Consider the following 20286-nt stretch of genomic DNA (forward strand, 5'->3'; position numbering starts at 1 on the left):
AACATTTTGGTCTGTTCAGTGCAGCATGGCCATAAGCCCACTTAAAAAACTGTTTTGAACCAACAAGCAAGGCAGTAAATCTCCTTGGTGGATATTCCTTTGAGAATGTGGAGGGCAGGCACCATCTTTTTACTGTTTGCATATTGTTTTCTGTGTTTAAATGGGTCAATACTTTTTTTTTTTTTGCTTGCTTTTTTTTCCTGGAGCTTGCTGTGCTGCTGCTGGAAGTACCCAGTCAGAAGATGTCCTCCAGCCGGGGTTAGCTGCCATCTCACTGGGTGAGAACATTGCTGTAAGCCCCCACAACCACACATGGATCTAGTTACCCTCTAAGCCTGTTGCCAGGCTCTAGCAGGAGGAGACAGACACGGCCGAGCTCTTTGAGCATCACTCACCTGCATCCCAATCACAGCGTAGATGAAGAACAGCATCACTATTAAAAGAGCCACGTAGGGGAGAGCCTGCAAACGAAAGAAGAGAAGAGAGCACTGTGTCTCTGCCTGGTTGTGCCGCCGGTTTTGGGGCTCTGTAGTGCGGGCAGGTGGCCACTAGATGCCTCTACAGGCCCACGCTTGGTGGCCCAGCCCAGCCCAGCAGGCTCGGCTCTGTGCCTTGGGGGGATGGATGGATGGATGGATGGAAGGATGGAGCTCCGCTGCCTTCCCATCACTCCCGCCCTTGACCGAGGCAGGAAAGCGAGGCAAAACCAGTGTCTGCACCTGCTAAGCAGGAGGAGAAAGCTCTCACAGCCAGCACGACTCTGGCAATCTGATATTTCCCTGGATCCAGTACGGTGAAATAAAGGGATGCTGGCAGAATCTTAATTTGAGGCTTCTGCTACAATGGCTGGTACCACCCTGGGCAGCTGAGGCAGCATCAGCAGGTTCCCTGCGCAGTGTTAGGTGTCCCTGATGCTGTCTGCCATGCACTGAGTGTCAGTGATAGCTGCTGGAGAGGAAATGCAGAGCCCTGATATGCAGAGCTGCCTCCCAAGTGCTGAGTGCCACCAGGCAGTGACAGGAGCCAAGGGCTCGGCACTTCACAGGCTTTTGAGCAGCAATCTTTTGAAATGTCTAGCACTCAGACCAGAGGCTTTCAGGACTTGCTTCAGAGGAAATGGGTGGACACATTCACTCTGAAAATGTGAGCACAGTCCCTGATCTAGATGTTGAACACCCAGTTTCCAGGCTATAATGAGCCTACGGCATTATCAGAGGGCTGCAGCACCTCTGCTGTGGAGACAAGCTGAGAGAGCTGGGGCTCAGCCTGGAGAAGGGAAGGCTCCAGAGAGACTCTAGACCACCTTCCAATACCTGAAGGGGACCTACAATAAAGACAGTGAGGAATATTTTTTTCAAGTTTTCATTTTATGCAGTGATAGGAGAAGGGGTGATGGTTTTAAACTGAAAGAGGGCAGGTTTAGATTAAATATTAGGAGGAAATTCTTTACTGTATGGGTGGGTGAGGCATGAACAGGGTGCTCAGAGAAGCTATGGCTGTCTCATCCCTGGGAGTGCTCAAGGCTGGATGGAGCTCTGAACAACCTGGTCTAGTGGAAGGTGTCCTTGCCCATGGCAGAGTGGTTGGAACTAGGTGATTTTAAGGTCCCTTCCAACCCAAACCCTTCTGTAATCCTAAATTCAACACAACTAAATCCCTCAGGAAAAACCTGAGGGAATATTTTCACCGTGGAGATTTGACAAAGATCTGCATAAATCATTTCCAAGAGATCTGAATATTAAAATGGCAAAAAATAATCAAGTCCTTTAGACAGTGTCTGTAATCATCATCTTGAGTATCAGGACAGATTCCTCTGGCTTCTTAGGGGGCCAGAAAAATCGGTATTTTACCTCACAATGTCACTGAAGAGACCACCAGCTCAGAACTGGGCTCCAAACATTTTGTGATGATTTAGTTGGGACTTGATACACACAATACCTAAAAGTTCCTGGGCCAGTGTCCAGGCAGGACCTGAGGTGTATAACCTTAACAGCACTTCTGTTTTCTGTACTTCTGTTTCTCCCACCCAGATGGGGATGGGAAAGTGTTTTCTCTCCTTTCTGCCTGCTCCTTCACTTCCTTTTCATGTTCTTCTGCTCAGTCCTTTCCACTAATGCCCCTTCCTGCCCATCCCTGCCCCTTGTTCCCTTGCTCCTTGAGCTCTCCACCTCTCATTTTCCACACTTCTGTCTCTGTCCTCCTCCGGCTCTGTCCTTCCCTGGCGTTACCACTTTGTCCTTGCGATTCCCACGGCCCTGCCGTGTCCCCAGCACCCTCTCACTTCCCACTCCTCCCCAGGCTGACCCTGTGGCTGTGTGTGCAGATGGAAACCCTGCTGAGCACTTTCCCACCAGTCTGACCAGTGCCCCGGCTCCTACGTCAGCCCTTCGTGCCATGCCCAGGGCACGTGGAAGTTACCACGGGATCCAGCTCCAGGAGTTCATTGCTTCTTAGGCTGCCCCGTGGGAGCAGAGATGCTTCCTGGAAGCATGTGGGGACACTGAGGAGCCCGTGCCAAGGTCTGCTGGGATCCCACATTCTGACAGTGGGAGTGGCTGAATTAAACACGGCACTCTGGCTATTCTTAGCTCCCAAAGGAGCTAAGAGGAGTTTGCAAGAGGAGGAGCTTGGAGCAGAGAATTCCATGTTGTAAATGGCTTAAGGCTTTCAAGGGAAAAGGCACTTGCTTGCAATGCTGCTTTTCTTTTTTTCCCCCCTCCCCTGCTGGGGAGGATCCCTCTGTACTTTCTCCCAGCACCCTACAACCCTGCCTGAAGTGACTCCCAACCCAAGAGGTCTGAAGGTCACTGGAGGGAAGCACCAGGTGCTCCCTTTCCCATCCATCTCCTCCTCTCCAGCCATGAGCCGTGACCAGCTCAGGGTGAGCTATTGCTGAAGAGGCTGGAGGGGCACAGGGGCAAGGGGAGGAGAAGCAGGAGCTGGAAAGTGTGACTCTGTCCCCTGAATCAGGGCTGGCTGAGCTGTGCCGAGGGAATCTCATTCCTACGCCTGCAAACAAAATGGTTCCCAGTGGTGCTGCTCAAATAACAACCTGGAAGCTGGCAGCTCCGCAAGCAATGGAAAAAGTCACTGTGGCATGGATGTGTCAGAAGCCTGCTGTGCAGGGTTAGGTCCTCTGGCAGTCAAGGAGTGTGAAAAATGAGTGCTTTGCATCAGCCTGGTGGTCTGGCTACCGGGAGCTGCACTGGAAAGGTCCGTGCTGATCCCTGGCGTGTTACTTCTGCTGAGAAGAGACAGAAGCTGCAATGAGCTGCAGCACTGCAGGCTTTGGTCCCAGCTTGTGTTGCTGCTGGTGAGATTTAAGTTTTAAAGTATGGGTCAGTTCCTTTTCCATCTGAGTCAATACAAAAGCTATTAGCCATTTACAGCCTCGGTCTGAGGGGTTTATAGCTGCTGTTTCAAGACTTGTGTGTTATTCACTAGTTATTCTTTCGTGCTTTTGTCCAGTGGTGTGTTATGCATATTTTCTCATGTTTAGGTCACTATTTGCATTCCTGTGCTGTGTTTCCCTGCCATTTCCTTTGGATATGCCCCAGCTAACATCCAGGTTGTGCTGGTCCAGTAAATCCAGGTCAAGTCCTTTCAAAATGCAGGTATATGTTCTGCTTCATCTCTAACTATCATTTTACTATATGTGGCTAGGTTTTTTTTTTTTTCTAGCAAATAACTCTGGTGTTTCTTTTCCTCCAAAAGTAGTGATTCTTATCCAGTCTGGTATTCTTCACTTCCTCCTATCTACTCTTTACCTACCACTGAAATGCAACCTGTCTCCAGGGGAAAAAAAGCAGCAGCAATTTAATAACTTGGCATTGTTACCAGCTCAAAAGAGTAGGGCTAAAAAGGTGAATTCTTCCTGGATGAAAGTATGGAGGCCACACACCTCTAGTACTCACTGTAAATCCTCAAAACAAGGCTTAAAGGAAACTTAATTGAGACCCAGGCCTTCCCCCATAGCTGTGTATTAAAGTTACACATATGAAATACAGCTCAAAAAAAGGGGAAAAAAAAATGAAAGATGGGATCAAAGGGTTACAGACAGGCAGTAATTGAGTTGAACTGAACTATTAAGGCTGTTCAGGAGGGTCTCAAGCAATTACTCATGCTTTAAGGATGAAACTCATAGCCAGGCAGTCATTCCCATTTACTCGACTCATTCCTGCCGCTTGTCCCTGGGCGCCTTTGAGCTGAGGCACCGGCGTGAAACCTCTCCCCGAGAGGCCACCAAGGGAAATCAAAAGGGGTTAAGCTTCCAAAAGGAGTTCTCTTTCTTAGAGGTAAGCAAAGGAATACCTGGAAGGACTTGATGAAGGTCCAAAGCAGCGTCCGGATGCCCTCCCCTCGGCTCAGGAGCTTGACGAGGCGCATCACGCGGAAGAGTCGGAAGAAGGTGATTGAGATGCGAGAGTTTTCCTCTGCGTTCTGGAAGCCATTGGCACAGAGGCAGGAGTTACAACAGCACGAGAGGAACCAGGGCCCTGGGCCACAGAGGACGCTACGCCGAGGGCTCACTGCACTGTTCCTTGTCCTGGTACTGCTCCCTGGGCTTCCACTCCCCGGCACCACGGGGACTGCACCAGCCTGCCCTGTCTCCTGTGGTGGTGAGGCTGCTCTACAGGGGCTCTCAAGGCCATCAGCCTCTCCCTTCAGTTTGCCTAATCCAAGGATTAGGGGTAGGTTATGCTGGTACCCCTCCAACACATCTCCTTGTATCAGAGAGGGGCAATTCCCCTTTGACCTCACACTGGAGGAGAAAGACACTTTCTCTTTTGGCCTGTCTTGAGTGTTTCACCCCAGTGAGTGCCTCAGCCAGCAGTTGTGGTGAATCTGGTGTTGGACACCAGCCACGTGCTGCTTGCTCTGCTGGGAAACAGGAGCAGGTCCCACATTTGCCCCTGGGTGCAAAACCCCACCCAGGGGACACGGTGTGTGCTGGTGTCACTGGCACTGCTGCCAGCCTGTGCTGTGCTCCTGCAGGCTGGGCCTTCCTCATTTCTCACGACCCCTTTGGATTTCCCACACTCTGTGCACTGACTTTTATTTTTTTTGGTGTTGTTGTTTTTTTTTTAAAAACATTTTATTTTGGCTTTGCCGCTACTGTTCAAGCGAGGAGTATTTTAAAATAGTCTTTCCTCTGGCCTGTTTTTTCTCACAGCATCTGCTTTGTCCCTAAGCATTTTCCCCTGGGGTTGTAACCAGCTCTGACGTTCCTCAGCCTTCACATGTGTGAAGGCAACATCCATCTGAAGGCTGCTGCAGCAGCAGGCTCACCTGGCCTTGGCAGAGGACTCGCTGCCTAGCTCAAGGGCACAGCAAATGCCATGATTCCCAGTTTATTAAGCCCCTAAAATACTGTGCCAAGCCTGTGGAGCTGGTGCCTTCCTGTAGCAGTGCTGTGGGAATGTGACCTCCTGTCACGGGGGGAGATAAGGCTGTCACCCTGCCACTTTGACCTGCTGTGGAGCAGAGTGCATGGAAACCTCCTCTCTGTCCCCACCCAGGCTGCAAAAACTGCAGTTTGAGTCTAAACACCACCGAAAGAGCAACATTTAGGAGGAAGAAACAGTGCAGATCACCCCTGCTGTTAACTACTCACCACTGTGTAAACCAAGAGAGAACAGACCCTTTGGATTTCCTGTCACTGGGCAGTGCAAACAGCAGCTGCTTGCCTGTCTGCTTCTGATAAAACCCAAGGCCCAGCAGCAGCAGCCTGGGTGGGAGTTTGTGGGGTTAAAAATCGGGATGCAGATGTGTACCTGTGTGTGCTCCCGTTTCTGAGCCTGGGAGAGCAAACTGGTGCTCAGCTCTGTCCCTGTCCCTGTGCAGGGCCTTGGTGTGAGCCCTGCTCACACAGAGAGCCCAGCACCATGTGCAGCAGTTCAGGATTGCACCCAGCTGTCTGTCTGTCTGTCTGTCTGTCTGTCTGTCTGTGGTGTGTCTGTCAGCAGGTAGCTTCCTCCAGCCCCTAGCCAAGGCTGACACTCGCTGCCTGGGGAGTAACGGGGTGAAAAAGATGAGGGAAAGCTGAGTGCTCCCTACACCTCCATCCTTGTTTGGTTATTTGGACTCTGGGCTTCACTGATCTGGAGGGAGTTTCTCTGAGGTGAAGGAGGGAATGTGGCCTCCAAGGAATCAAAAATCATGGCACTGAATACTCTGAGCTCTACAATCCCAGAGGGATAACTGCAAGGTCAAATATCTCTTCCAGTCCTATGGAAGCCAGGCTCTAATACAATCTAAAACAGAGCTGAGGTTGTGTGGACAGCAATCCTGATGTGTTTGTGATTAAAAAAGCAGCATTTTTTTTATTCTACCTGCTGTACTTCTTGTTGGCTTGGCTCTTTAGGTGGCAGCAAGGTGGGACATGGGTCTAGACAGAGGTTTTAGTATTCCTTTGTCCTTCCTTGCTGAGAGGAGGCAGATATTTATCTCTGCCCTCCTAGCATCCTGGAGCAGGCAAAGTCTAAGCAGCAGATAAAATAGAACAAATCCCTCCCTGATGCAAATCTGCAACTTACTGGCATCAAACCACTTAGCCAAAATCTCAGTGATGCCTCAGAAGATTACAGTCACTTTAAAACTAGGTGGCCATAGATGAGCTGATGCTTGAGTAGCCCTGCTTACTTCCTCCTGGCTTTCATCCAGCTTTTTGAATCCTTGCTGGAGCAGGGAGGTTCTGCATGGTGGCAATCCACAAACTGGAGTTACTGGTGGTGTGGGAACTGCCTTGCACACCAAGGCAGCAGTGTTTTGTGCACCATTTACTCTTTTTTTTTTTTGTGCAAAATAAGAGCTCAAATGTTCTTAATGAATCACCTCGTTGAAGAGGAGTTTCAGAGTCCCAGCCCTTCCTTTTCTGGAGGCTCGGACATGAAGTCACCCTGCAAATTCATTCAGTGTCACATCCATAGCGGCCCAGGGACGTGGCTTGTGGCTAACAAGAAATCTTACCAGGTCCAGTTCTCTCTTGGTGGTTCATTAGAAGGCAGAAGGACAGTTAACTCGACCAAAGGAAAGCTCAGGATGCACAAGAGATACACATGTGCAGCATATTCACAGCTCATGTGAACACCAGACTCACACCAATACACGACATGGCAGCTTCATGCACAAATAACTAGGCTGGGCTTGGAGAGAGAACTTGTGACCACGGAGAAGAGAAAAAAGGAGTGTGTTAGAAAGAGTGTCACAGAAGCTGGGAGGGTGGTCTGTATTTTTGGTCTTACCATAGAGGAAGAGCATTGGGTATGTTCAGCTGGCTTTAAAGAAAGGCAGACAGAAATAAGCTGTAATAAGTCTCCAATCAAGAGCCCTAGTAAACTAGGTCTTGGCTAACACAGGAGCAACAAAATGGCAGAAAAGGGCAAAAGGGAATTTGAAAGAAATGCACAAGAGGCTGGGCTTATTCCCTAGGATGCCCAGGGTCGAGGCTGGCCGTGGCAGAGGAAGGTACAGCTGCCACTGAATTTGACATAAGCTCTCTCCACATGTGAGTGCCACCCTGAGTGCTGGACACCCTGGCAGTGGAGGCACTGTGCTGGTAAAATGTTTCTTTTACCAATACAGGTAAAAGTCCAATACAGGGGCTGATTTATCTCTCCCACTCAGATCCAGGCCATGTCTGCACAGGGACCAGCCAGCTTCTAGTGCATCCGTCTGGTTTGGTAAACCCATAATATCCCAGTGCTAAAGCAACACTTCATAAATCCCCATTTCCTTACAGTTCTGGGTGAGGGAACGGGTTGGGAGACTCTAACTGGCTCTTGGCAGCCCTACAACACCCAGCACCAGCTGTGGGATGTGGGTTAGTGCAGCTAATTAGCTCTCTCTACCTTCACCACCTCTCAGCAAAGCCCATGGCACCCAGTGGATTTGTTCTTGGAGGCCAGGCTGGGCTGAGCCGAGCCCTGGTCACGCCTGGAAGAGCCAAATTGCTGCAGACACTGCCTGATATTCCTTGATTAACCTCTGGGGCCACTTCCAATACTGAGAGCAATTCTAAAAAACACCCAAGGCTGCAAGTATCCTTAGGTGTAAGGAGCAGAATTGTAAATGAAATAAAACTGTCTTTATTAGGAGTCCTTCAGTTCAATAGTAACGTAATCCTTCAGGCTTAACCTCTACCCCATGCCAAACCTGTCTGCTACTTTAGCAAAGTGGGAACTGATGTATTTCTTCTTCTGTCAGTGTCAGAATTCCCCTCTAGTGCCATGGTGGAGTCCTGCAGCATGCTCCTGCTCTCCAAGGATGCTGCAGCAATCAAACTGGCATTGTATTACCTGAAGGAAAACTGTAGTTTGGATTGCACAGCCTAATTTTGGTGATACAGGCAAATCAGAGCAATTAAAAACCCAAGGTACACCAAGCCACTTAATAATTTGGGTTAACTCATTGGTTTGGTAGTGTCAGCTTTCATTGCTTTTGTCCTCCTATTTCACAAGTTTGCTCTTGTGTTTTCAGATCACATACAGGCAAAAGTTGGCTTGAATACCAAATAAAGGAGCAGTGCCCATAGAGACATTTCTTACAGGTCAGGCATAGATTTTGATTTTGTGTTGCTAGGCAAACATCTTTCCAGCAAAACGTTTCTCTGTCCCATCCCCCTTCCTCTTTCTCGTTCTGAAAATCACCTTTTCTAACAGATCCTTATTCTGCTGCTTGCTGCATTGCTGGTAGAAGGTACAGAGGCCCTTCAAAATTACTGAAGGAAACCTAAAAGTGTTGTCATGGGGTTAAAACCACGACAAGTGTTCAGGGTTCTCCATCCTTCCTGGCTGACAGTGTTGGTGAATCTGTGACTGACAGGCTGAAGAAACCTTTTGAGCTGCTGTGGGATATTGTGCCTTCATTGTCATTTCTTCTCTTATTCCCTGAGCTAACTGGGCTGTGTTTTAAGATGTGGTCAAAAACATTCTAAATAATCTCACTGCCTGTGGTAGAGGCTCGAAAGCAGCACAGGAAAGGTTCTGCTAATGCTGGCAGGTGGGATTTGTACAAACAGGTTCCTGCTGTGCTTGTGCACACTGTGTGAGCTCACGAGGGGGAAATCAACCCCCAGCCTGGGGCTGCTGAAACACATTTTCTGATATCCACAAAGGTTTCAGAAAGGAGGAAAATCCTACCACCTGTGCCGAAGGGGCACCCCATGGACCTGAGCCCAGGTATCTGAGAGCGTGTTAATGGGATTTTCAAGTGTGGCCACGCCAAACTCTAAAGCTGAGAGAGCTGCAAGATTCAAGGTTCCAAGAATCTTCAGCCTTGCCAGTGGTGTGGGAATGCCAATTTTAGGATGAGGATGGGCAACTGGCAGCTGAGAATGCTAGTGGTCACATCAGTTCCCAGAGGTGGAGGCACAGTGACAAGTACCTGGAATTAAAGCCAGTGTCTATTGCCCATCTGAAGTGGATGGGATTTCATTTCTACAAATCTCAGAGCTAGGTAGAAAAACAAACCCTCATCTGTTTAATGTCTCTGAAAGAGCTTTTGGAGAAGATACACCACTGAGCAGAAAGCACTCTTGGCTGTGATGTTTAATTTCCAGCTGTCTCTGCTCCTGCCTGGGGTTTAACCTGCAAAGGAACTTCAGGCCTTCCGTCCTGCCCTTCCCTTTTGGGGCCTGAATAGCATGAGCATGCTGAATGGGAAAGTCAGAGATGATGTTCTGAGCAGTTTCCCTCGTACAGAAGAGGGATCTGAAGTATAAATCATGAGTTCAAGGCCATATTTAGAGTGATGTAGAAGGGAACCTTGCAGGCTGAGTGGGTAAAGAAATATCTGAGGCAGGATGCTCTGGTGTAAATAGGCTTGGGGGGGATGAGTGCATGCCAAAGACTCTTTGGGTATTTTTTTCCTTCCTTATTTCAATGTCAGTGTATTTAAAAAGACAACAGAGAAGCTAAGGAGCAGAAGAGGCCAAGAAGGAGAAGAGAAGGTTCTAGAAGCCCAAGTAAAAACTCAGTAGGATAAAGACTGAGTGATCCCTGCAACATGTCTGAAAACCTCCTCAGAATATTGTTGCCTGCATACATCACATTAATGTTCAGTGTGTACCAGATAAATTGTAAATAAATTGATAAATTGATAAATCTGTTTTCAAACAGATAAATTGCTTCAGCTGCTGCAAACCTGTGAGCATCCTTAGAGCCCCTCCAGGCACAAAAGAGGAAGGCAAAGCTTACCATGAAGTCAGGATCCCAGGTAAGGAAGTCTCTGGGAAAGAAGCCAAGTTTATTTAATGGAAGTACCTAAAATCTCAGAGATCACAGCACAGGATAAGGTAATTATGTTCCTGATAATCATGCTCTGGGTGGGATCTTTACTGAGAACTACTTGTGAAGAACACAACCTCTCCAGGCCCTGTTGAACCTCCATAAAGTCTCACAAATCAAACTTGGTGCCTGATGCTGCCATCAAGTCAAGGAAAAAGTTTCTGATGGGTTGTGCTTTGGGAGCTAGGAGAGGATAAAATTTGCACTTTAGGAGAACCGGTCTCAACCTTTCAAGAGCAACATGTAACAGAGTCAACAGAGTAGGATGTTTGTGCTGTGATGCAATCCATTCTGAAACTCTGAGAAGGTATGATGTGGCTTTTCAGACCTGTCAAGACAGCAGCAAAAATATGAGCAAAAAGGCTCTGTATAGTCACAGCAGTATCAAAGTTCCCTGAAATACCCATGGCTTAGAATATCTTGTGGATAAAGATTTGGAAGAAAACAAGGAAGTGTGTTAACAGGCAGATTGAAATGAAAAGTTCCAGTAGGAAATTCCTGAGAAGAGGCATGAATCCAGTGTTCATCCTTGTGGAACACTGGAGATGGAGGGCCATGCTGGGAGGTCTGAGCTCCTCTTGGCTGGTTTGCACAAGTGTAGTGGCTCTCCAGAGGAGCAGCACCTGGGGAAGCCTGGAAGGGAGCAGCACCAGGTCTGTACAGTGTGAATTTAATCCACACAACCACGGGGGCTCCTCCACTGCTGCCCAGGTATCGGTGTCTGCTCAGCAGCTGTTGAAGGCTGACTGCACTGAGGTGACAGGACAGGACAGGCAGCATTCCCACTTGCCAGCACTGCTGATGGCAGCAATTCTTTTACACCACAGGACACACTGAAGATGAGTTCAACTCCCTTGGAGGGGATCCAGCCTTTGCTAGGAAGTCCAAACTGATCTTTCCCCTGATGTTTGAGGAGCAAAACTTCCTTGCTGATAGCTTTTTACTTTCTGGCAACACTTTTGTTCAGAGGGATGAATCTCTTTTTTGCAAGAGATAATTCAGCTTGTGGAGAGCATTTAGCAGCTGAATTCACAGTGTTGTAATTGCTTTGCTAGAGTTGTCTCAGTCAGTACAGAGGTACAACTGCAGCCTTCTAGTTGTTAGGAGAGGTGAAGGAAATGTGTGTTTGAGATGCTGGCACCACAGTATGACAGAGTAGCTTCATATTTCTCAGGAGAACGAGTGGTCAGGTGCTTATGTTGCCTTTTCTGACTAACCCTGTAATGGCATTTCTCCTCTGAGGAAAGTGTGGCTTGTGGATGAAGCTCCTGGGAGCCCACTTAGAGCAGCTGGTTGCTGGTGATGGGTGTCTGCTATGATATTTCCTTGATTGTTGAATTTGGAGTATGAAAAGCTCCCCCTGAAGATGCTGTGTCTGTTGGAAACTTGATGTTTGATTTATCTGCCTTGTCCCGTGAGGAAGGGGGTGATACATCTTCACTTCTTGCTTTTTTCTCCTCACTGCAGCAAGGGTGCCCCTGAGAATCCTCTCTGTGTAGTTCCTTTGCATTTGTAGGATGTCAGCCTTTTCCAGATCAAGGTCTTTGCACACAGAGGTCTCCTCCAAGCCTCCTGCTTCAGCCATGCTGTGACTTTGGGCACGAGGTGAAGGGTGAAAAGAGAGATTCTGAGGAAACAAACTCATCAAAACCATAGGCAAGATGTGGAGGGGAATTAAACAGCACAAAGATGGCAATGGCAAACCACTCTGCTCTTCTGGAGATGTTTCCTTCCCGTGTGGTCACACTGAGATGGGATCTGCAAGGTTGTGAGTTTCAAGGAGAACAAGGATTTACCAAAGTAAGGGGAAAAAAAGAGGTTTAGAAGTTATCTGTGCCATGGGGACATGGTAAAAGAAGGCACTTGACATCCTCTTGTATTTGTAGTGTCAAAAACTAAACACAATTCTTTCTTTTTTTTTTTGTTTCCCTGCAGAAATATTTTCTGTTAGAAGAATGCTGATGCTGAAAGTCAAATGTTCTGTAGAAACATGCCAATTTTGAAACAGGCATTTCAGAAATGCGAGGTTGAAATCTCACATTTTGTCCTCACACATTTTAATTTGGTTTACATTGCCATTATAAATCATATATAACTAAGAGAAAAAAAAAATCAATGCCAGATTAAACTGCTTTTACTCTACTGAGGCATATGTTTTGAATCTTGATTATTTCAATAGAAATGATCTTTTACTGAAAGTTTTTCAACTTTAAATTTTTCCTTCTATTTTAAAACAGAAAAAAAAATGTCACAAGGGGCTTTTGGAAACAAAAAAATCGAGCCTCCCTATAGCTCTAATCTAAAAATAAAGGAGGCTTTTTTTTTTATGATTTAATGCCTATTAGAAAAGGGCACCATCTTACAGGAAAACTGGGAATTGAGGTGTGTGGTGCTGCCTTTACTGGGGCAAATGGTGAGCACTTTGTTGATCTCCCTGGAAAAAGCTCTGAGTGTTCCAGTGCAATTTACCATGCTGACACTCAGACTGCTCTGCAGAGGAGCCTGAACCCTCCTGCAGCCAGCAGTTAAAATTTCATTTGTTGCAAGGAGGGGAATTAGGAAAAAATGCGACATCTGCAATGAGGTTTCTCATCAGAAATCACATTTCTGCCTGCTCTAACTCATGGGGGCCAGTAGGCACCAAGTGTCAGCTCATCCAAATTCAATATATATGCATTTATACTTCAGTGATTCCACATGATCTCAGACCTCAGGGGGAGCATTTCCATATCCCCATGCAACAAAAGCCTGTTTTGAACACAGTTAATAAGGGCAAGGTAACTTTTAAGCAAATGAGTCCTGCAGCTATCAGTTTTTTCCCCCTCATTTCCTATGTATTCTAAGATTTTGAAATTCTGGAGCTTGCTTTTCTAATTAGCTTCTAATATGCAAATCATACCACTTTGAATAGCTTATTAATTAATTTCATATATATATATATATCTATCTATATCTATATATCCATGAAATTGTCAGACAGTAGTCTCATGGTTCCAAGTGCTTAAGGTAAATATAAGGAAAGTCAATTGCTTTAATTTGGTTATGCAGATTACCCTATATTGACAATTAGAGGACAAGTAATGAAAGGGCTGCCTTTTTACACAGCTAAAAGCTCCATTTTTCCCCATGACTTTCAGAAAAGCAGAACAATTGGTAAAGTATATCTGTGCAAATTATTCTTAATTTTCAGGATGTTTTAATAATCCTCCTCATTAGCTCTGGGAAATCAAGTCTTATGGTAATCAAGCCTGGGGGGCTCCTGAGAAAGAAGCAGATACTAACCACTATCAGAGATGTAGTGCTTATCTTCAGGTGCAGCTGAAGACTCAGAGAGGCAGGTGCAGCTCGCCTGTGTTTCATCATTTGTCTTCTGTGGGACAGGCAGCCAAGAAAAGCCCCAAACCTCTGGATGAGAAGGTGCTGAAGATGAATTGAGCCATGAAAATAAATATTGAGATGTTGTGCGCAGGACCTTTTGTTTTACAGGTAGAGTGACTTGGAGGATCTCCTGTTTGAGTAAGAGAGGTTTTGATGATTTGAACACCTCTGCCAGGAGCTGTGTGTGGTGAAGCCTTTTTTCATTAAACTTGCCTTTTCATTTGACCAATTCTCGATTCACAGGGCAATAGCTCCCAGAGGAGATGATCAGTCTGTCCCAGCCTGGAGCAGCCTGAGGGGGATGACCCTGGGGACAGAACAGAACACTGAAAAAGATGGAGAGAGAGCAAGAGTGGGAATTTAAGTTCCCATAATCTCTCCAGCTTTCCTCAGTTTCATTGCCATCCCTGCCAACAGTGTCCTCATTGCTGTTCCCAAGCAGTCCAATGTGCTTCACTGCATTTCCTAAGGCAATGTTAACACAGCTTTTAAACATCAGACTCAGCAGTGTGTTTTTCACTGTGCTGGAAAGGGCAGTCTTCTTTTCCTCCACCTCTTTAGAAAGGTTTATGTTCTAAATTACATTGATCATTATTCTCTTTTTTTATTTTTTTTTTTTCTCCCATTGTGTGGGAGGGAAGAGGGAGAGAAATCTGTGGGACAGGTTTCCCAAAAGGAGGAGCACAGCCTGTATCTGTTTTTGGCTCATTCCAAATAACAGTTATTTTCACATCCAGGTTCTCCCATCTCAAAAACCCAAATAAATCCATCACCTTGACTTCTGTCTGTATCAGTGTTGTGAAAGCACAGCTGCTCTGGAGGGCTGCAAGCTGGGAGATGTTCTTGGACACACTTGGCCTGCTCAGGTTCCTGTGTGCTGAGGCCATGACACCGATTTTGATGTCAAAATAAAATAGAAGAAAACGACTGCTAAAAACGTTCATGCCAGTCCTCATGACTTTAAAGCTGTTGTGCACTGTGCAAGAGCTGATTCTTTCCATTTCTCGTAGCCTACCTTGGAAATGAGAATGGCAACAGAGCTCATCTCTGAGATGAACTTCCTGAGCCATGGACAGGCAGGAGTTTTGTGTCCAACACCTTGCAATGCTCCAGCGGTACTGAGAGGCTGAGAGGCATCTACAGGCTTCTTCTTCCCCATGGACTGGTGATTTGAGGAATTAAGCAAAATCCCAGAGGCATGTCCTGCTGTGCTTTTGCTCTCTGCACTCGATGTTTGAGCACTTCTGCAGATATTTGTTAGTTCTGAATTAGGTGATGGGATTTCATGGTGTGGGAAAAGGACAAGGGAGAAGGAAAAACAAAGAACAGAGTGAAACTTGGTGCTCTCAGTGTGTTGGTGTTTCTGGGGTTTCTCTGGTCAGCCTGAGGCTGAAAGGAGGAGGGAGACCTTTGGACTTTGTAGGGTTCCAGGAGCACATGAATCCAGAAGGAAACTCCAGTAGCATCTTTGTTGTAGCACACAAATCCTGTATAAGTGATGGGGAATTACATTGGTGCTGTTAAGGCTGCGGTCTGCAGCAAAATCCCCACTCCTCAGCATAAATCTGGGAACTACTGGAGCCAGGTGGAGGCTGGACCAGGAGCAGGTTTTCCTGGGCAGGGAGGCAGGAAGGCTACCAGCTGAAAGATTCCACATGCAGCATTGCCAGGACCCATCCTTAAGGCTCTGGACAGTGGGAAGATGGATGAGCCATCCTGTGCTTTGATGAAGGGGCTTAAAGAAACTGCACACGCTGCTGGAAGCAGGAGAAAACCCAATCCACTTTCATTCCAAAGCAATAGGACTGTGGATTGCAGGAGGCTCTGGATGACTGTAGGTGAACTATCAACCCCTGTCAGTTTTGTATAATTAATCTTTGCTCAAGGGAGGATACCCAGAGATACCAGCAGCCCAAACAGAGAGATTGTTATGGACCGTTTTCATCTGAGATTTGTAGCAGCTAGTATTTAATTCCCAGTCTGTGTCTTTTCACTGCCTTTTAAATTAGAAAGTTATTTAATGTTGATGCAGAACATTTCCTAAGGAAAAAAAAACCCAACAGCCTACAGACTCATATTGGATTTCTGTATGAGATTATAAATCCCTACATGTCATTCTGGGATTTGAAATGCCAATCACAGGCATTATCAGAAAACATTAGAAGAGGTCATACAGAGACTGGGGATAGATCTTACAAAGCTACTGAGCAACATATTCTTGTTCTACACATCTTTCCAAGAATAAATTATTATTGATTTGATGAATTCTTTGGTAAAATAAGCAAGGGTAGGGACTGTTTAGATGGTATGTAATGCCCACTGTGTGTGATTTACTGTGTTCAAGTATGGTCAAACAGCTGAGTCTCAAATTCCCTGTTTCTAAACCTCAATTTGTTTTAGATGTTTCTCTGTTAACAAGTGTTTCTTTACAGCTGAGGCAGCTTTGCTTTCATGTCAGTTCATCTTATGTGAAGATGTCAGCTTGGTCTGCAGCAGGGGATGGGTCCCATTTAGCAGATTCCCAGGAAGATCTATGAAGCAGAAGTTTGGTTGGCATGTAGTGCCAGACAGTCTTCACAAAGAAGGTAAGAGCACAACCATTTTAAAACCAGATGTCTATTAAGAAATAACATAAAAAACCCCACCCCTCTTGTGTTTGCCTGGCTGGTGCATGAGAATGTAGAGGAAGCAAGGCAAGAGCTAAATGAGGGTGCTATATTGACTGTATTAGAAAGGTTAAAATTAATTTATATGTGTTTATCTTTGATTACAAATCTGGGTGTGCAGCAAAGCCCTCCACAGCTGGGTCTGGATTTGATGGAAGTCTGTACATTTGGGTTGGCAGACTGGTACCATCACCAAGCTGAAAGGCTGCCCAGTGCCTGGCACAAAAACCCTCACCAAGGGGAGCAGCTCTTCCCCTGGACTGGTGGGATCTTGGCTGAAGACAAAGAGGAAAATCTACTGCTACAGGAGATAGGAACTTCCTACTGCCTTGTTGAAAATGTCTGCTGCCCAAGATTTCAGCAAAACTGGGAGAAAATCACTGGGGAGAAGAAGATGGGGGAGAGGAGCAAGTTAAAGAGGAAAACAAGTAAAATGCTTGTGTGTTTGTGTGTGTGTCTTCCCTTCTTCCATCACCTCCACTGCTTTCATTGAACTGGGAGAGCAGCCTGGGACCAGTTAGGAATTCTCTAAATAAGCACAAGAGTCCAAGATGGTGCAGGCAGCGAGGTCTTGATGCTGAAAGCTCTTGTGATTCTCATCAGGAACAGGAGCTTTTGCAGCAAAACTGAGTGAGTGAAACACAGGGGTTTGTGCCCTCTCTGTTACTGCGGTCTGTGGGTGGGGAACAGCAGCACTGGAAAATTCCTTGGGTGTTCTCAGCAAGGTAGGTCTGAGAAACAAGAGAATTAAACTCTAGAAATGTCTTTCACTTCTTCAAGGAATTGCCTCAGATGATGGAACCGGCTGGATCTGAGCTCACCCGAGCACCTTTTTCACCATCTAAGGGTGCTTAGAGATCATTAATTAACATTAATATACTCAGAGATATCTAAGGAATCAAGAGTCAGAGATTTTTCTGTGGATTCATATAAAGATACAATCTCTATCAGAGTTCAGGGAAAGTTAAGAGAAACTTTTGCTAGGCAAAAGGAATGATTTATCCTGGCTAGCAAGCCAATGGAAAAATATAATCAGCCTGGGGTAGCTCTTTTAAATTTGAGTGTTTTAACTAGCTTTGTGGAAAACCACATTGGAATTAAAAGGAAGATGAAATATAACTGTAATATATCACAGATGTTGATGCCAGAGTGTTGTAGTGGGTTTTTTCTTCAAAGTGCTGTGATAGAAAAATGACAAGTAAAATTAAATACCGGTCAGAAAATCTGGCTGAAGGCTTTTTAACAAGCTCTTTGTACTGAAATGTAGATGTCATACACTTATTTTTAGTATTGAGCCAACACAGGACAAGGTCTGTGGTTCTTTGTGTTCCTACTATTAGCTTTTACTCTTATTGTAACAATAATTTACAGTCAAATAAGAAAACAGGACTTCTGCTCGAAAGACCTTAAAACCCAGCAAGGTTTTGGGTATATGCAAGCCTGAACTAATTAAAAGCACAATTCACTCCTCAGGACAGTCAGTGAGATGCTGTGGGCCACCATTTGAAACATTTTCACTCAGAAGGACTCCAGACAGGATTATTCATCAGATCTTACAGTCATAGCACTGTTTTAACTTTCTTTTTGCTGCTTTCACTTTTAGCCTCTAAGAATTTGTTCCCCTGGGTTCTTTATCTTCTGTTTCTCCTATTTTAATTAACGAGAATGTGTGTGGTTAAATTTTTTTCCTGTAAGGAAAATTTATTTTTATGCTACTCTTAAGTCTTCCCTGCATTAAAATACATTCTGATTTTTCCATGGGGCCTGGATTAATGTCAGAAGCCAAGTATAACAATTTTGTGGAAATCACAATATTGAGGTACTTCCTTAAAATTGGGTAGTATGAAGAGTCTTTCAAAGTGGGAACTACATGTCTGCTTCTTACGGTGCTAGCGCTGCTAGCAACAGCTCAAATACTCAGATAAACTGAGGAAGGAGTAATTTGCATTTACTACCCCCTTTTTTGGACAGAAAATACATACTTTTTTTCTGATTGTCCATATTTCATACAGAAAAAGTTGTGCAGTTACCAAAATCACCTCTTTTAAAGGGAAAAATCACATTATGAACTCTGGAAATGCACTCCAAATACCAACATTTTAAAGACAAGAGATTTTAAAAAAATAAAACAAAGAGGCCCCATCATCATGACAAATATATACATAAATAAAACCAAAAAGAACCCTGTTCAAACATGGTTGTGGTTGGATACTTCTTTCTCACCAATACAGGGTGAAAAACACGCACTAAAATTGTTGATTAAGCATGGGAGGTGATCAAATTCAAATTGATCTAAGCCTAATCTGTAGAAGAGTCCAGGACAGCTCTCCTGATGTTCTTCAAAGGCAAAATAAAGCACTTTCCACTCCTACTGCTCACAACCATGCTTCAACGTGGCTTCCTGCAGCTGGGGGCCACCGTGGTGTGTTACCTGAATTATTCCAGTGATAAAAACACCACCAGGTACACATATTTATATATTAAAAAATATATAAAAAAATAATAAAAAACCCAAACTAAATCCACCCTCCTCATCCCCCTGCCCCCCACCAATTTTACCAGTAGCTTTCCCAAAAAGAGAACAGGTCATATTTACATACATATACACGCACACAGGGAGAGCTCGGGACTGCGGACAGCTCTGGGATGGCAGCAGTAAGGGTGTGACAACACCAGATGTCAAAAGAAGCCACTGTGCTTCTCCAGCCCTTTGCTACATCATTTGGAGGCCTCTGCTACCCAGATGGCGTTTGAGAGGGAGGGAAGGGAGAGGGAGGGAGGTGTTTTCTGCCTCTTGCAGGAGGTTTGGGTGAAGGAGCTCGCCAGCCCTAGGAACCGCAAAGATTTGCGTCCGGTGGCCAAAATCTGAGCAGCAAAGGGCGTGGAAGCGGAGAGAACCAGACAGGCAGAGAAAGACAGGCAGACAGACAGACAGACACAGCGACAGATATGAATGCCAGTCCCCAGTGAGGTGCAGGCTGGATGCAAGTCGTCCTTCCCGCGATCCTTGCTCCCTTGGAGGGGTGTGTGCACAGGACTGCGTGGCAGCGCTGCAGGCCTTGCGCGGGGGCAAGGACTGCAGCATCGTTTGAGCCACTGGTTCTCTGCCTTCTGACACATTGGTTGAGAGTGAAAATGAGCTCGTGAGGTTTAGTGTGGCTGGAGACGGGGGGGAGAGGAAAGCGAGGGAGAAAAGGAAGAAAGGCGGGGTGTGGGTTAAAAGGGAGGGGTGCAGGAGAGGGTGAAAGGGAGATTTAAGTATAGGCTTTCAGATATTCCAGAGAATGGGAGCAGGAGCCCATGGCAAATAATATGAAGCCTCTTGACACCAAAAGCGAGATGATTGTAAAAAAAGGCCTCATGCGCCTGGTTTAAGCCTGAGCTGCAATAAAATAGACTAAATGAGAAATCGCTGCACAAGTCTCCAAGTCTTGGGAGCTCAATGCTTTGGTATTTCTCTGGCCTTACTGCACCACTACTCAGGATTCAGTCAAGCTGCAACCCTCTGCTGACTTCCTAACAGAATTTGGAAACCTTTCCAGAAGTGGGAAATGTAAAGAGCTCAGCTCTCCTGAATACCTGACGGACAAACACCAAACCATTACCCAGCAGGCTGGGGCAAAACAGACCTCACCAACATTTTTGAGGGAAGTAACACACCAAGGTGGGCTTTGGGTTTCCCTAACCTTCTTCACTACTTCCTGAAGCACCTCAGTCCTTCGTGTCCCCAGATGCTCACACACACCACTGTGCTCCCCTCCTGTTAAAACCCCACCATCTCCATCAACCTCAAACCACTTGCAGTGTTCACTCTGAGGAAAGAGGAGGGCATTTTATGCAAGGAAATATTCCATAATTTCACAAAAACCCTCAAGTCATGGGTTCTCTATCCCTGACAGTTCTCATCTCATAGCCATGCTCACCCCCCCTGGCTCATCCCACCTGCTGCATCACCT

General features: G+C 46.0%; 1 protein-coding gene across 6 annotated transcripts in view; it reads right to left on the minus strand.

Annotated features, from left to right (window-relative positions):
• Positions 1–20286, minus strand: part of CACNA1C (calcium voltage-gated channel subunit alpha1 C) — a 461478-nt gene that overhangs the window by 23395 nt on the left and 417797 nt on the right. For all 6 annotated transcript variants that reach the window (XM_086886085.1, XM_086886089.1, XM_086886086.1 and 3 more), the window contains 3 exons: positions 7245–7277; positions 4312–4440; positions 396–461 (listed from right to left, as the gene is read on the minus strand). In XM_086886085.1, the coding sequence (XP_086742211.1) occupies positions 396–461; positions 4312–4440; positions 7245–7277 (228 nt within the window). The remainder of the gene's footprint in view (positions 1–395; positions 462–4311; positions 4441–7244; positions 7278–20286) is intronic.

This window comes from Cyanistes caeruleus, chromosome 4 (genome assembly GCF_971803275.1).
Source record: "Cyanistes caeruleus chromosome 4, bCyaCae1.hap1.1, whole genome shotgun sequence".
Taxonomy (NCBI): Eukaryota; Metazoa; Chordata; class Aves; order Passeriformes; family Paridae; genus Cyanistes; species Cyanistes caeruleus.